This window comes from Elephas maximus, chromosome 7 (assembly GCF_024166365.1).
Source record: "Elephas maximus indicus isolate mEleMax1 chromosome 7, mEleMax1 primary haplotype, whole genome shotgun sequence".
Taxonomy (NCBI): Eukaryota; Metazoa; Chordata; class Mammalia; order Proboscidea; family Elephantidae; genus Elephas; species Elephas maximus.
Window position 1 is genome coordinate 78,014,624 of NC_064825.1, and position 18,505 is coordinate 78,033,128.

At 39.2% G+C, this 18,505-nt stretch overlaps 1 protein-coding gene across 3 annotated transcripts in view; it reads left to right on the top strand.

Annotated features, from left to right (window-relative positions):
* GAS2 (growth arrest specific 2) overlaps positions 1–18,505 on the top strand; it is a 128,827-nt gene that overhangs the window by 89,987 nt on the left and 20,335 nt on the right. For 2 of the 3 annotated variants that reach the window (XM_049890725.1, XM_049890724.1), the window contains exon 8: positions 758–811. The exons of the other annotated variant lie outside the window; for it this stretch is intronic. In XM_049890725.1, the coding sequence (XP_049746682.1) occupies positions 758–811 (54 nt within the window). The remainder of the gene's footprint in view (positions 1–757; positions 812–18,505) is intronic. 3 annotated transcript variants of the gene reach the window in all.

Consider the following 18,505-nt stretch of genomic DNA (forward strand, 5'->3'; position numbering starts at 1 on the left):
CATGAGTGAGCTGAGTGGGTACCAGGGAAATCAGAACAAGATGGCAGAATATCCCCCCTCCAAAAAAAAAGTAGTTTTACACTGAAAATAAAAACTTCATTTACTTCCCAGTTTTTCTCAGAACTTTATTAGATGTTCTCTAGACTTTCATAGAAAGAATTGAGAGACAGATTTGATGCCTATATCCCTGACAAAATTATTTCCTTACATTTATCTCTTATTTTTACAGTAAGACCTCTGAGCAAGGAACAGACCAAAAGAACCTAGAAGAGAGATAACCCTAACATTTGTGTTTTAAAATGCTAACCGCCAGCACAGTCTACAGTTCTCAGCTTCTGTGTCACTTGGTGTAGATTATTATGTAATAAAACTCCCCTTTTAACTCCTCTTCACTACAAAAGGAAACCCTGGTGGCATAGTGGTTAAGAGCTATGGCTCCTAACCAAAAGGTTGGCAGCTCGAATCCACCACGGCACTCCTTGGAAACCCTATGGGGCAGTTCTACTCTGTCCTTTAGGGTTGCTATGAATCAGAATCTGCTCGATGGCAACAGGTTTGCTTTTTTGGGTTTAGGTTTTCACTACAGGATATGAAGGAATATAAAAATAGTCATTCTCATTTTAAGTTTTTAAAGAGAGTGTATTCTGCAATCTTGTCACAAAAGATCATAGTTTACATGTTTCGGTAATGTTTGTGTGCCTTTCTGGAATAGAGTTGGAGAGCATTTTATGAACATCATATCTTCTTGTTTCAGTAGGGTCTTCATGGTTGTGACTATGTCTCCACAGCCAAAGCAAAGCAGACGTTTAAGGTAATTACTTAAATAATTAAGGGAAAACCTCTCCACTTTGCTTTCACTGTGGAGTCTTGGCATCCGATCAAATGAGGGAAGTTGGGCACCCAAAAGTGGACATTTTATGCATTGTTTTTTGTTTTCAGTGAGGCACTGATGCACTGTTTCTCCTTTGGTTTTCCCGCAATGCTTTACAAAAATGACAACCTGGGACTTATTGTGAGTAGTTGGTAGCCGTAAACTAATATTTTTGTCTTTTTTCTCAACACGATTTCCATATTCACTCCAGTGTTTTCTTTCATTGAACTTATTATCAAAAGTGTTCAAAAATATAAACCTGGTGTTAGCTTCTATATGAAATATCATCTTGGCCTCTGCCTTAAAGTATTTAAAATAATATGGGATAAAAATGAAGCACCATGTAATTTCAGAATGTTTCCATTCTACTCCCATTGCACGAAGTGCCCTTTGTGGTTTAACACAGATGGAACCTTAGGAGTCCCAGCCAAATTTCTGCTCCTGACATCACACACAGCCTTCCAGATGTACCAGCAGTGCTTCAACTAACGCTTGTAATTTATTATTCCAGTACAGTAAAGGTCAAAAGGGATAAGAATGGGACGGGATTTGAACTTGAGGTTCTGAGGTTGCCAGTGTGCACAAGATGATTGGTTCAGTTTTTAAATATGACTAATAGTCCAGAAAAAGCATGTACATGGGTAAGTCTTGTCTGTTACATAGAAATTAAAAAAGAAATACTAGAAAAACCCCACTTTATAAATTCTGCTTTAAACAGGGTGAATATGCCTTTAAACTACAATATGAGAGTTCATTTAGACTTCTAAAAAAGTACTGCTAAATGTATTAATTTATCCTTTGTTCATTCACCTAATACATGAGTCTGTGCCGTGTTCAAAGAACTATTAGAAATGTTAAGGATACAGTTTCTCTGTGAACTTTATTTCTTTGCAAAGATGATACTTAAATAATTAGTTACGGACTACTGATTATTCTGACATAAAAATAATTTAGTTGGTCAGCTCTATTAATAGTTGACAAAGTGTAAAGACATGAGTTCCTGAAAAGTCCCTTCTAAAGTTTCCTTAATGAATGTGCAAATATATTCAGAGGAAACCTGAGTCTGTGACTGAGTTAGATGGCAGAAACACCAGACATAACTTTTCTTGTGACCTATTGAAAGATGTATTATATATATATATATAAGTGAAGCAAGTAACTATTAAATGAATTTGAAACCTAAGTCCATGGAGCTAATCTGACTATGACACCCTTGACCCCATTCATCACCAAAGTTGATTGAGTTATTCTTGCTGGCTAGGAATTTGTTTCCCTTTGTGTTATTCAGGTGTCACTTGGTTCAAGGAAATGTTTCTTGGCAGGTTTTCTTTGTTCGAAAAATATGAGTATCTGTGTTCTGAAAATTACCTCACCTCTCTTTGCTTCTCTTAAAAGTAAGGTTTAACTTCTCCTGTGTTTTTTAAAGGAAACCCTGGTGGCTTAGAAGCTAAGTGCTACGGCTGCTAACCAAAAGGTTGGCAGTTCGAATCCACGAGGCACTCCTTGGAATCTCTATGGGGCAGTTCTACCCTGTCCTATAGGGTTGCTATGAGTCAGAATAGACTCGATGGCAGTGGGTGGGTGGGTGTCTTTTAAAAGAACATATGTATTAAAAAGACAGGAATGTAATTATCTGATAATCTAAATCATGATTCTCTGTCTTTTTGAATGAATGTCTAAAGAGCATATCTGAAGTTACATGATTGATCTCAGTAGGCATCATGGACGTTATAGCGGAGGCTTGTAATGGAGCTTTTATGCTAGTTCTTTTTGGGGGAATTCATATCCACCTCTGGGAATGCTAAACACTGTCCCAGAGTTTTCTTCTCTCTTTTCCAGTCTTCCCTCCTTTCCTCTGCAAAGAAGATGAGTAGAGGAGGGGAGGGCGCTTTGCCAAGTTTGGTGGTGGAATCTACACACTGGTTCCTTGTTTTTCTCTCTATTTGATAGAGATAAAATGACAACATTGGCACTCTCCTAACTGAATCAAGAGCAAGACTCTTGTACTAAATCAGGAGTAAGACTCAATGCCCGTAGGCATTTCTTAGAGACCCTATGATGCAGGCAGAAAGAGTTCGAAGCTGAGCTTCTATCAGTTCGCTTTTCTCTGGCTCAATAAAATATAGAGGGCCTCAAATGAGTGCGAAGCCGTTCAGGGTTGTCTCTCCTTTCTCCCTTGAACTTGGCAGGTTCTGAGAGAGTGCTAAAAGCTTCCTGGAAAGTGGCAATCAGGGTTTGGGAGGTTTGTCATATCTTAGATCTGAGGCTTGAAATACCTAGAGTCAACAGAGGGCTTCTCAGCACCAACCTCCTAATTCTCCCTTCTCCAGAGGGCTGTAGCCTGCTGCTTGTGGTCCTACTTTAGTCTCACACTGTTTTCTGAGGGAATGTCAGCCTTACGTTCCTTCTGGTTTTTGCTGGGGTGGTTTACAAAGCTGTCTTTGTTCCTCAGAGTTTCATTACCCAAGTCTGTGCCCCATTTTTAGCTTTCCTCACCTCATTTACAACAGCTAGTCATGGATGGGACTCATACTCTAGTCCTCTTCATTCCTTACTTCCAGGGTCTTACCTCAATCTGATCCCCTCCTATTTAGACCACCTTAAGATCTGCCAGGTCTGAACTTAAGTTTGCACTTCTCAGATCAATTCTTTTCACCCTCAAGATACCACCTCTTGGCTCTTTTCTGACAACAAAACCAAAAACCAAACCCAGTGCCATCGAGTCGATTCTGACTCATAGCGACCGTATAGGACAGAGTAGAACTGTCCCATAGAGTTTCCAAGGAGCGCCTGGCAGATTCGAACTGCCGAACCTTTTGTTAGCAGCCGTAGCACTTAACCACTATGCCACCAGGGTTTCCTTTCCCACAACAGGTTATAAAAAAATGGTAAACATCATTTTAACCATTTACATTACCGCAGCTTCCACACAACCTGAAGCTAGTGAAAGAGGTGTTGATGTATTTAAAATGCCTCCACTCAATATTTATTGCCTAGAAATTCCCAGTAAAACATCATAGCTCCATTTTTCTCTTATGTGGAATTTCATACTCAATGATCTCCAAAATTATTCTAAGTATCCAGTATAGCCCAATGCTTTCTCATATTGTTAGGTTTTGGCACCACAAGTGGCTTATCTTCAACCATGATCTCTAATTCCTTTAAAGTAAAGGGCTTTCATATTTTCAATTAAAAGGTATTTAGTGTAATATTTTAAACAAAACACTTTTTATCATATTTAATTCCAGGAGTTTTTTGTTTTGTTTTGTTTTGTTTTTGGTAGCAAAGCATTTGACAGTTAATACAAGAGACCCATAGGTGAAATTGTTGGGAGAGTACTTCAAGCAGTACTTTGTACATTGACTTTAGAGATTGTTCGGGAAGCACTGAGTTTCTGTTTGTGGTGATGGAAAATTTGGCAACAGATATTGGAGATGCTTGTATAACCTACTCAAAGTAATTACTGTCATTAATTGTACACGTGAAAAATCTTGAATTGGCAAATGGGTGGAGAAAATGATTAAGTGCTCAGCTACAAACTGAAAAGCTGGCAGTTTGAATCCACCCAGAGGCACTTCAGAAGAAACGCCTGAAGATCTGCTTTCAAAAGATCACAACCATTGGCAACCCTACGGAGTGCAGTTCTACTCCAACACACACGGGTCACAATGAGTTGGAACTGACTCAATGGCAATTGATATTTTTGTGTTTGTGTTTTATATATATATGTAAAAAATTAAAACAAAGAATTATAATCATGTTGGGGGACACATCAAGGTTAAGCTAGAGCTCTATCTTTCACTAATCTTTTGTGAGATACATTTCATGGATTAGATTTGTGGTTAGAGTTCCCAGTAGATTTTACCTTTCCAGAGGCTTTTCTATTAATCTGAACTTTAGGGATCAAGAAAGGTTTTTAGAAGAAAGTTAAATCCAAGTTTAGACTCAAGGAATAAGCAGATGTTAGCTAAAATTAGAGTAACCCATTGCTGTGGGGCAGATTCGGACTCACTGTGACCTTACAGCGACCCTGTAGGACACAGTGCAACTGCCCCTAGGTTTTCAAGGCTGTAATCTTTACAGAAGCAGACCGCCACATCTTCCTCCCGTGGAGCTGGCTGGTGGGTTCAAACTGCTACCTTTTGGTTAGCAGCTGAGCACTTAATCACTGTGCCACAAGGACTCCTTAACCAAGAGTAGAGGGAAAGTGTTTCAACCAGAATCAGAAAGGAAATAGCATGCACAAAGGCCCAGAAGCACCAGAGAAGAAGAAGATTTAAGGGAGACAGAGATAGAGCAAAACACTTCAAAACAGAAGTGCAGCCTTCAGAACAGAGAGCAAGGGGAGAAAGGAGCAATGAGAGGCTGGTGTGACAAGAGGAGACATGAGGCCACGCACGCACACAAAGAGCCATCTGTTATGAGGGAGAGAGAGTTTGACTTTGACCTGAAGGCAATATGGAGCTTCTGAAGAATTTTGAGAAGGGGAGAGGGATGAGTATGTTATGTTTTAAATCAGAACATATTATAGAGAATGGACTGAAGGGGTGTAACATTGGAGGAGTGCCTTCAAACCATATTGGCTTGCAGGGGTGAGGGGGATGGGGGGTGGATCATGACAGTGACAGCTCAGCCTGGAGACCTGTCAGATAGAAATTCCAGTACATGATGTACTGTGATCTCCCGGGTGAGGCTCTCTATCTTGGTGTATGCCCGTTGCTATGGCGTCATTTCTGACTCCTGGTAACCTCATATGTATCAGAGCAGAACTGTGGTCCGTCGGATGTTCAGTGGCTGATTTTTTAGAAGTAGATTACCAGGCCTTTCTTTTGAGGTGCCTCTGGATGGACTCAAACCTCCAACCTTTTAGTTAGGAGCCGAACTATTACCCATTTTCACCATGCAGGGACTCTCTCTTGGTGTATAGATTATTTAAAATTGAAACACTGTTAAATTAATCTTTGCCCCTTAAGCAGAAAAACTGAAAAGCAACATGTTGATTTTGGCTTATTCTGAAACATCTGCCTGGCATTGAGGAATTGGCTTGGTTTCAATAGGTCAGAATTTCCACTTGTTAATAAGAGGTTTCTTTGGTGAGAATTTTACATAGAATGAAATTGTAGATTACTCATGGAAACAAAAAAGAATGATGGGAAATGGTATTTTTATATTTTATAGCTAGTTTTTTTTTTTTTTTAAATCTCTGGGTAATATCAATTGACCAGAGTGAAGTAAATTAATAAAAAGGCATGGGCTGGTGCTCCTATCAACAAGTTTTTAGAAATCTGTTACTGTAAGCTCTTATTCTCCAGATGTTACCCAGCTTCTCAGTTCCAAGTCTGCGCGGTGATTTAGTACATGTCTCGTTTAGCATAGCAGGTCTGTAAAACATATAGTGGTTGGTCCCATATAAGTGCATCAGTGAGACCAAGGCATTTCATGATGAACCTTCATTGGGCCAACAATCTCCCCAGGGTATTCTTTGGCTATTTGCAAATTTCTTTGCATGAGTTCATTACATATATACCTAAAAAGTACTGATAACAGATGTGTTGTTGAGTCTAGATCTTTGGGTACAAGTTAATGTAGTTTACCTTTTCTTATCCAGTCTGTGAGGCCAGTCAGTAACAGATACTATGTGCCTACTGTGTGTCAGGCACTGCTGTTGGGATGTACCATACAACAAAACAGTCTCCTTTTTTTGACTCTTTTTATATTCTGGGAGTGGGGAGACAAACAATAAACACATAGACCAAGGGTCAAAAAGTACAGCATCAAATAAATATTCTAAATATTCTAGACTATTTAGGCTATTGAGTCTCTGTCATGACTGCCTAACTCCATTGTTTTAGAAAGAAAGTAGCCATAGACAATATGTAATGAATGATCAGAGTTGTCTTCCCATAAAAACTTTATTTACAAAACCAGTCAGTGGGTCATATTTGTTCTACAGGCTTTAGTTTGCAGATCCCTGAAATAGACCAATAAATAAGCTCACCTCAAGTACTAATAAAAGCTAGAAAGAAGACAGAATAGGTTATGTGGAAGACAGGGCTTGGGTGTGGCTGCTTGGGGTAGAAAGGTTGGGGAAGACTTCCTTATGAATGGATTAAATCAATATCCATGTGATTAAAGAGTGAGTTTTCAATATCATCTATTTATCTTTCCTTTAAAATTTTATGTAAAGCTATGCCTGTGCAGTGATGAGACTGGAGGGCGGTAAAGATAAACCTCCTGGTGAGTGGATCTTCAAACTATAATATGTCTGATTACCTATCTTGTCTAGAATGTGATATGGCCCAAAGTATTGATCCACACTGATTCACAGGGCGTTGCTAACAGCTTGGCTGGGTGGTCAAAAACTTGGAAAAAACCAAAACCTGTTGCCATCGATTCTGAGTTACAGCAATCCTACAGGACAGAGTAGAACTGTCCCATAGGGTTCCTGTTATGGGTTGAATTGTGTTTTTTTTTTTTTATGAGGATAAGTTATAGATTACAAGCTTATAGAAGGCAGAGGCCAAATAGTACAGGCCTGGCATGATGAGACTCAATATTTGTTGCACTGTTGTTGAAGAGAGTCTTACATGATATCTTCTCTTAATGCTCCAAACCAAAACCAAACCCGTTGCCATCAAGTCCATTTTGATTTACAGTGCTCCCCCCGCAAAAAAAATTAGTGCCCCAGTCTTCATTAATTCATACTTCCCTCTGAATTTCCATGACATTTATTAAATAATGATACTCACTTTGCACTGGGAAAATAGACATTGTTCTGTATGCCATTTGAGTATGCTGCCTTTTGCATATGTCACCCTGGTGTGCATGGACGATGTTATATTCTAGTTTCTGTCCTGATTATCTAATATGTTGTTCTGATGTAGTTGGCGGAGTCCATGGGTGGTGCAAATAGTTAATGTGCTCAGCTGCTAACCCAAAGGATTAGAAGTTCAAGTCCACCCAGAGGTGCCACAGAAGAAAGGCCTGACAATCTACTTCCAAAAAATCAGCCGTTGAAAACCTTTTGGAGCACAGTTCTGCTGTCATACACATGGAGTGTACAAGTTGGAGTCAACTGGCTGCAACATTTTTTTTTTTTAAATGTAGTTGGCACACCTTAACTATTAGATTATAATCTCAAAAGGACTAGAAAAGTTATTTAAAAATACAGTTTGGATTCCAACAAGAAATGGCTTAAACCAATATTTTGCTTTCATAATCCATCAGTGCATAGGAACTTGGCTATATGGAAAATATTTAACTGAAGAAAAAAGGAAGGATCTACTAAATCAAGTGGTCTTTTCGATAAGATCTGTAGAGTTCATTACTTTATGTGTAGTTGTTACTGGATCCTGTGCCATACAGTATCCAAGAGTAAAAGGTTATTGATAACAATATGTGAGTTTTGGCTTACTTGGTTAAAGTATGGGGGATAATCTGCTAGACATTAGTTATTACCTCCTGGTGTAAGATGCTGAATGGGGTCATGGCTTCCTTCCTCAAAGAATCCATTTGGGAAGATCAGAGATTTAAGAATACTAATAACTTGAGTAAAACAAAACAAAACAAAAAGTACTATAACACAGAGCATGGTTTAGACTATATAGATTCATTAATTCATTTGATAAAGATTTACTGAGTACCTATGATAAGCTGGGCACTAGTCTAGGAACTGGTAAAATCAAAGATAGGTGAGGTCAATGTGCAATGGATTTATCTGCAAATCTTTCAAAAAGTAGTTAGAAATTCACCAGTGTCTTGAGCAAGGTACGAGATAAGACTGTGGAGTAAGCATGACAGAATAGAAAAAACGTAAGGGCTGTTTGAACAGTGACGGGGCCAGTTTGGCTGGAGTTTATGTAGGTGATAAAGTGAGCAAGGTAGGTTGGAGGCGATTATGGAGAGTTAAAAATTTGCATTTTAACCAAAGGCATTAGTCAGCAATTGAAGGTGTTGAGGAAGCAAATTAGGATGGTTAAATTGAAGTATAAAAAATCAGTCTCTTAAAGGTTTGCAACCAATGAAGAGACAATTCCAATTGTCCATATAATAAACCAAAACCCCAAAACCCATTGCTGTCAAGTCGATTCTGACTCATAGTGACTCTATGGGACAGAGTAGAACTGCCCCAAGGGTTTCCAAGGAGGATGGTTAAATTGAAGTATAAAAAATCAGTCTCTTAAAGGTTTGCAACCAATGAAGAGACAATTCCAATTGTCCATATAATAAACCAAAACCCCAAAACCCATTGCTGTCAAGTCGATTCTGACTCATAGTGACTCTATGGGACAGAGTAGAACTGCCCCAAGGGTTTCCAAGGAGGAGCTGGTGGATTCGAACTGCTGAGCTCTTAACCACTATGCCACCAGGGCTTGCATATGATAAAAATATTAAAATGTTGAGACAGAATGAAAAGAAAGAAGGTGGATAATATGAGTAGTAATTTCAGGGTTGATTTGGATGGATTAATGAAATATAAAAAAAAGAACCTAGAATTTTGAGAATGAAGATCTTCTTATTAGAAATTACTTTTTTTCCCAAAAAGTTTCGTTGGAAAGAGAAGAAATTTTTATAGCTTAAAGGAGTTTCCAAGGTCAAGTGATTCTGCCATTGATTTGCTACATAGCCTTGATGAAGTTATTTAACATCTCTGTGACTCATCTGTAATGTGATTATAATAATACTCATTTTAGAGGGCCGATCATTTGTTCATTCAGCAGACACACCAGAAATTCTTTTCTAGCTCCTGAAAACACAGTGGTAAATAAGACAAGGTTCCTGCCTTTACACATTCCAGTCAAGACAGGTTCTTTTCCAGCAAGCATATATACAAGGTAATTTTGGATTTGATGAATGCTAGAAGGAAACAGCTTGATGCAGTATAAAGCAATGGGGCTCAGAACAGGTTACTTTAGGGAGAAATTTAAGGGACGGTCTCTCCAAAGAGGTGATGCATGTGAGACCTAAGTGATGAGAGGGAGCCAGCCTTGGGAAGAGTAGGGAGCAGCTTAGAGATGACAGGAAAAGCAAGTACAAAGCTTGGCTTAGATGAGGAGCGGAGTAGTGGATTTTTTTAATCTTATATTTGAACAATTCTGGGAAATGGGGACAATTTAGTCAGGTACACCTAGAATGGTAATATTTGGTTGCCAGTCTGTGGGTGGAAATTACAGCAGATTTAAAAGGAACATGACCTCTAGTGTCCTCCATGGAATATTTCATCCTATTTATAGGTTTTAAGAAGTCCTGGCGGTGCAGTGGTTAAACCACTCTGCTGCTAATGGAAAAGTTGGAGGTTTAAACTCACCAGCCACTCCACAGGAGAAAGATGCGACAATCTGCTTCTGTAAAGATCACAGACTTGAAAACTCTACGGGGCAGTTCTACTCTGTCCTATGGGTAAAAATCAACTCGATGGCAATGGGTCTGGTGGCATAACAAGGAGCTCTGGTGACATAGTGGTTAAATGCTCAGCTGCTAATCGAAAGGTCAGCAGTTTGAACCCACCAGCTGCTCTCTGGGAGAAAGATGTGGCAGTCTGCTTCTGTAAATATTACAGCTTTGAAAACTGCAAGGGGCTGTTCTGCTCTGTCACATGGCATCGCTATGAGTTGAAAATCAACTGAAGGACACCTAACTACTTTAATAGGCTGTTTCTAACTCTTCTCAGTACCGTGGAGCATCTTAAAGTGTGTGCACATTTGTTCTGTGTAATGCCACCACTAATTTTTCTTTATTTAGGGAACAAAGAAACAAAAAAATCCAAGAAGCCTGTTTCTGTTAAAGAAGAGAGATTTTTTTTTCCTTTCTTTCTTCTTTTTTTTTTTTTTAATGGAAAGGACAGGAAACAGAAGGGAACAAGAAGTGTTCTGTTGAGAGGGATGACTTGCAAATTTTAGTTTTCTCTGTTCATTCTTACATAAACTGGGACAAAAACAATGATCCCATTAAGTATTATATTTTTTCAATGTCAGTGCTTTTCTTTTTTGGGTAAAAAAAAAAAAACTAGAATCGGGAAAGACTGTTTTTGGTTTAAAATCTATCCCCTCACCCACAGATAATTCTGAAAAAAGGGCCCTAGAATTTTCCTCTTCGTACATACTAGTTGCCCATCTTGTTTTGTGCTGTATCCCCCTAGTTTTGAAGGTGATGTGGAGACAGTAGAGAATGTAGAGATAATCCTGGTACCATGCCTGCCTGAGTACTTATCTCCGGGGTCTCCCTGCTCTGTTCTACCTTTATAGGACTTCTCTTCTTTCAACATATTATTCTGTTTCCTGCCAGAGGGTCTTTGGAAATACTGGTTGCTCTCTCTGGAATGTACCTCTTTTCTCTGACTATTGCCTAACTAACTTGTGTCATTCTTAGTTGTTACTCCCAATGTCCTTCCTTCAGCAAACCTTCCCATATTGGCCCCTGTTATATTAGGTTTGCCTGTTGAAGGATACTGATCACGAACACCTTGTACTTCTCCTTCAAGACATTCATAACATTGGAATTACTTTTTGGTGAGTTTCCTTCCATTCTTCACTATTAAGAGTGATAAGGATAGGACTTGTGTTGGAGATCTCCAGTGATATCTCCCAGTACAATGGGCTCTCCAGTACATTGCCTAACATTTGAGGATTATTTAATAAGTATTGATCAATGGATTGAGCAGAATAAATAGATGTTGAGATGTAATACAGCACTTTTGAAAGTTGAGGAACTATGAAAACAAAGATGTGGGAAAGTAATTCATTATGTGGGATTAGAATTAGCTGTGAGTAACAGACAACAAAACAAAACAAAAACAAAGTAGCAGTGACTTAAAGGAGATATAAGTTTATTTCTCCATCATGAAAGCCCAGGGCTGGTTTGATGCCTTTGTTCCTCAACGTCTTCAGGGACCAAGTGCTCTTCAAGCTCACCACTCTGCCTTTGCTGGTGGTGGGTCTTAAATAGATGGTCCAAGGCGGCTGCATGCCCCAGGCAGAATGATGGAGGAAAGGATAAAGAAGGGACAGAGTGGATGTGCCACTTAAGGAAAGCTCCTAGAAACTATTACTTGACTCTTCTGCCTACATCTCATTTAATCATCTATCTAAGCCTTTGTTGTTGTTGTTAGATGACATCAGATCAGTTCTGACTCATAGTGACCCTATGTACAACAGAATGAAACACTGCCCAGTCCTGCACCATCCTCACAGTTGCTGTTTGAGCCCACTCTTGTAGCCACTGTGTCAATCCATCTCACTGAGGGTCTTCCCCTTTTTTTTCTGAACTTCTACTTTACCAGCATGATGTCTTCCTCCCGGGCCTGCTCCCTCCTGATATCATACCCAAAGTATGTGAGACGAAGTCTCACCATCCTCACTTCTAAAGAGCATTCTGACTGTACTTCTTCCAAGACAGATTTTTTTCATTTTTCTGGGAATCCACGGTATATTCAATGTTCTTCGTAAACAACCATGACTCAAAGGCATCAATTCTTCAGTCTTGTTTAGCTTTTGCATGCATATGAGGTGACTGAAAATACCATGGCTTGGGTCAGGCACATCTTAGTTCTCAGAGTGACATCTGTGCTTTTTAACACCTTAAAGAGGCCTTTTGCAGCAGATTTGCCCAGTGCGATACATCGTTTGATTTCTTGATGCTTCCACAGCCGTTGATTGTGGATCCAAGTAAAATGAAATCCGTGACAACTTCAGTATTTTCTTCATCTATCATGATGTTGCTTATTGGCCCCGTTATGAGGATTTAACGTCCAAAAGAGTATGGAAAAGGAGAGTTAAGTGCGGTTTAAAAATAAAGGAAAAAAATAGGCACAGCAGCTTATGTTTATATAATGCCTGACTGTTTACAAAGTACTTTGATTTACACTATCCCATTTGACCTTATAAAAGCACTGAAAATGAGATCGATTTACAGATGAGAACCTGAGAAAGTAACAGACCTGGCCAGAGTCAGACAACTTAAAAGTGATGGAGTTACGACTGAACTATATTCATGACACACTAAACTAGAATCCTCCCCGTTTCCAAAGGCATGTAAAAGCCTGGTGAAGGAATATGTGGAGGTATGGATACTTCTGGACAAGCAGGCAATAGGCAGGAGCAAGCCTTGTGATATTTGTATTATTAGTTGCAACTGACCAAAAAAACAAACCCGTTGCTGTTGAGTCGATTCCGAGTAGAAACACCCCATAGAGTTTCCAAGGAGTGCCTGGTGAATTCAAACTGCTGGTCTTTTTGTTAGCAGCCATAGCTCTTTAATCACTGTGCCACCAGGGTTTCCGACAGTTCAGGTAGATTCTAATTTGTGGTGACCCCGTGTGTGTCAGAATAGAACTATGCTGCGTAGGGTTTTCGGTTGCTGATTTTTTAGACTAGATCACCGGGTCTTTCTTCTCAGATACCTCTGGGTGGACTTGAACCTCCAGCCTTTTGATTAGCAGCTGAGCACATTAACTGTTTGCACTACCTAGGACTCTGAAATTTATATGGACAGCTGGTATTCTTAATCATAGTTCTTAGTGAAATTTCATAAGGAAGCTTTCATGGTCAGAGATTTTAATTACTCAAGTACCACAGCAAAGCCACAAGTGCAGAGTGACAGGGTATGCTGCCCTTTCTTTGACAAACAAGGACAGCATGCATGCATGCACACACATATGCACATATATGCACACACACATACACACACACACACAGTAAAGACTTGTACTGGTCTACACTGGAGTGTCACTAAGTAACCAAGAGCAAAGTGCTTTGTATTCTGAGCTATTCACAGTGTGAAGGTCTCCTAGAAGGCCCTTCAGAAGTAGGCCTTGTGGAGAGCTAGATTAAATTCGAGGATATTATGGCTGTTCTCCCAGGATATCTATTTCCTGACACGTGCCCCCACCTCTACTATTGTGGCAGGTCATGTATGAGTGCAGCTGCCGCTCAGCCTAACTCAGATTCTCCACTCACAGGCTTAATTAAAATTTCCAGTAAGCACCATCTATCATTTCGCTTTTGTAATTTTTCTCTCTCAGAGAACAGCTTGGTGCTCATTACCTCCTGTATGTTTATAGTGGCTTTGTTTCTATAAGAAGAGATTAGTAACCCTTTTAACAACTCTTATGGATTTTCCCTGGGAACCGTAATGGAAAACAAACTTTAATTGTCGACTATCAAATCAGTTCCTGCTTTTAGCTAAAGATAAGTGAGTAAACGCCCTAAGTTTTCATATTTTAACAATGTGACATATGATACCAAACCTGTTGCCGTCCAGTTGATTCTGAGTCATAGCGACCCTATATGATAAGGTTCAAAAATATAATAATAGCAGTGACTTTTTTAAAAAATAATAATGTGGCAAAGTAGTTGTCACCATGAGATAGCTGCTTTTTAGGTCTTGTGCTTACAGGAATGAGGATTCATAGACTAGTTTCACCATCTCAGAAAGCAAAGTAGAACTTAAACTGTGTAAGATGGCAAGGCTCTCCAGAACATCAGGCTTCCTTTAGCCAGATTTATGTTAAATCAGTATAATAATCATTTCATTATACTAATCAGTTGATGCTTTGTATAGCAAATGTACATGATATTGATTTATTAAATTCGGGACTAGGTTATTTTGTAGTGAATAAGTTTTTTCACTTTCAAATTGTTTGAAATTTTCAAAAAATTTTTTCACTATGATATGTAAAAAGAATGCAGATTTTGGAGAAAATATAAGTGGAGCCCAGTACTGTTTGTTACTTTGAATAGGTTTTACAACTACTGTGAGAACGAATTCCCTCATCTATAGAAAGAGCATTAATGATATCTATGACAGAGCTGCTGTGAGACCTAATGAAGATCCCTAACCCAGCAACTGGCACAGAGTAGCCTCTTAATAAATTAGGGTCATCATCATCATCACTATTGTCATCATCCTAATTATTTTTATTTTTTCAAAACATGGGCTTTAAAAGGGCTCCTTAGGAGCCCTGGTGGCATAGTGGTTAAGCATTAAGGCTGCTAACCAAAAGGTCAGCAGTTCAAATCCACCAGCTGCTCCTTGGAAACATGATGGGCGGCAGTTCTGCTCTGTTCTGTAGGGTTGCTATAAGTCGGAATCAACAAGATGGCAATGACTTTTTTAGCTGTGAACTACTTAGGAAGCACTGTTTGAGTGTTCAGGAAAATGAAGAAGACTCAGTTGATCTGGGGTTGTATTCTGTATTATAAAGCCAGATTGGGCAGTCATGATACCAGCTAAGGGCTCCATGCCATCATCTTTATAAAGGAAATCATTGGACTGATCATCTGTCTAATACTTTCTAGCTCAGACAGCCTATGTTCCTTATCACCCCACCAACTCTCATCTCCAGCTCTGTCACACCCTGACGGTTTTAGCTGGCAACTCACTGATCTTCTATGAACTTAACGTTTCCTTATCTATAAACTGGATATGGAAATATCTGCCTTACAGGTTATTGTACATAAAGATCCTGACATACAGTAGAAATTTCTTAAACTCCAATGGCAACTGATCACTCTTAGGAGTTCACTCAACCCTTCTCCTCAATCAGGGTTTGCTAGGTTCTTTGTCATTTTAGTCACGCTTGCTGGGTGTGCTCCAAGTGCCTATGCCTTTATTCTTGTATTAAACAAACAAACAACAACAACAACAAAAAACTTGCTGTTGAGTCCATTCCGACTCATAGCAACCCTATTAGAACTGCCCCATTTGGTTTCCAAGGAGCACCTGGTGGATTCAAACTGCCAACCTTTTGGTTAGCAGCCGTAGCTCTTAACCACTGCACCACCAGGGTTAGACCCTTGGAATCATACCAGTCCTGCAAATGTGCTCTCGTTGGTGGTGTAGAACCTCAGAGTATTTTCTCTCTTCTATTCTCGGGTAACGGCATTTAACCTTCACTTTTTCTACCTGGTTTTCTCAACTAGTTCTTACCGCTGGCATCATGTTTCAGATTCATTTGCAGAACGCTTGGTGTCTCTGTCATGGTCACAGAAGGCTACAATCAACCTGACGAGTGGTTGTAATTTGGGGAAAAGCTATGGCTAAACTGCAATTATATCCTCTCTATTGGAGGACAAAAATCAAAAAGAAGAGAGAAACCCCCAATGTTCCTCTACCACATTCTAAATGCTTCATCTCCAGGGATTCTGTGTGCCAAGGACAGCGTGTTTGACCTGTGTATGTCATAGCTGTTTTATCATTTGAGCCCAACCTACTTTATGTATCAATGATCCACACTTCGCAACATCACCACTGAGAAGAAAAAAACAAACACAGTGCTCAGGAAGTGCATCCTTATAGCCTGCATGGATAGATAAGGCCAGTGACACAAAGGATTTGGTGCCCTATCACCACCTTTATTTCTGTCCATCATCCATCCTGGTTGAATCTTCCGTCTTCCCTCAGGCTCTCAGCTAGCCTCTCTGATTCACTCTGACACATTGTTCTCGTTTGGAAATTGCCTTTCCTTACTCCTGACATGTCTTTAGTGTGTAAAAGCTGTGCTTAATCATAAAGTGCCAGATGGCACTGAATCACTGGCTGCTTAATATTCAGGAACAAAGTTATATACAGAATAGAACAATGTACTTGTTGATTAAAGGGCTCCGCTGATGTCTTGGGAATCAGGGAGTGCCCCAGCTGTGCCTTGACAATTTGTGTGCATGACAAGCATCTTTGGAGATTCTTTGCTAAGTGTGTCCCTACCTTTGCTTGTGGTACCACATCTGCAGCACTTGGAGTTCTTGCTCTGTGACTCTGCCTTTGAAAGCACTAGATGATATGCCACCTTCGCTGGAAGGGTGCTTAGAAAACCTCTTCCAGACATGAGTCTGCAGGAATGTAAATGACCGAAAAACTTAACATGGAAAGCCTTTCTTTTATGAAGGAACTTGCATTAGAATTCTGGAAGGTGTCAACATGTTAGCACGTCCAGGAAATTTCATGATAATACTATGAGTTATATGCAGTGATCCTAAATTGATTCCGACCATAAAGGAGTGCAGTACCTGTGAGACAGACTTCTGGGGTAAAACTTCGAACAGCGTCATCTTTGAGACCCAGAGAGAGAGAGAGAAACCATCCTTTTATTGTTCTAACTTTCTAAAGATTTTGTTTCTGTGGCACACATCTCAGAATAGCTTCAAATATTGCTGACTCTACTGCATGGCCCTAAAAAAACAATCACAAAGCTTTCAACAGTTTCATTTCTGAAAACAGATCTGCATTTACCTCAGTTAAATTTAAAAGCTTCTCTTCTTTTTTTTTTTGGTAAAAAGGAGCTTTATCTAAGCTGTCAACATCAATATTATTTTTTAAAATAGCTGGCTAGATGGAAGTACTGGTAGAGATTACTAAGGAGGCTTTGAAGTGGGTTTGTGAAGATTAACTAATAAGAGCAGCCATGTATCTCATCACTTTACAAGTCACTCTATGTCCATCCACCCACTTATTTGTGGATAAATAAGCATTTCTCCACTTAGTCATATAGCCAAGAGTTATCACTTGTCTGTTTTGTGCTAGAATCTGTGTTCAGTAATAGCAATTTTGCTATATTAATAATAAGTCACCTCACAAGACATACCCTAAACATTTGGCTGATGTCCTAGAAGATAATCAGTAATGTAGGGCAGAAACGATTTAAAGAATATCCACCACAAATGCCTATGAATGTTGATCTTACATGACATAAACAAAAATAAGTTCTTACTTCTGTCATTGAAGTCATAAAATTGATCACAAAAGGAGAAGAACACAGGTGGGTGGGTCATTATTAGTGTCGGTGAGCTGAAAACGTATATCTCCTTAGGTGCCAAACCATATTCATAACCTCCAGAACTACTTGGTATTTTCAGTTCTATCTTTCAGGACTAATCAAAGACAAAAAGAGGTAGGAAAAGGCTTCTAGAACTCTTAATAGTTAACTCTTACAGTCATTATCCTATAGATTCTCAAGGATAGGTACCTATTAGAAAATTACCCACCATAAGAAATTCTGATTTAATTGGTCTGGGGTGGGGCCTGATAATCTCCATCTCAAAAACATCCATGAATCACCTTCATTTCCCCATCTGATGCATTTTCCCCCATCACGATGCAGTGGACACAAGTTATCCTTACAGCTGACATACTACGTTTATTGAATACATGTCTATGTGTGGTCTGGAAGAATAGAAATCAGAAAGATCCCCAATCTCACAGTCTAAGAAGCTTGCAATCTTACAACTCTCTAAAATGTACGACATAAATCTCAGTTCTTTAGCTCATCGTGCTGTGTGACCCTGGCCAACATGCTCATTCTCTCTGATTCTTGGTAAATAAGATGCAAAGGGAGAAAGCTAATACCTTTGTTAAAATTATTGATGAAATAACATGCTCAGTAGAGATTATCTATTAATTTATAATTGTATTGTGTTCACCATTATTATTGTAATAAATTATATACATAAAATTTATATTAGTGTGTGTACACATATATGCAGAAATATAGACACACGCTAAATATTTGTTACTCTCCCACCTACCACCCAAACATTTGCTGCTGAGTTGATTCAGGCTCATAGCCACAGTACCCTATAAAACCAAATCAAACTCGTTGCGGTGGAGTCAATTTCAACTCATAGCGACCCTATAGGATAGAGT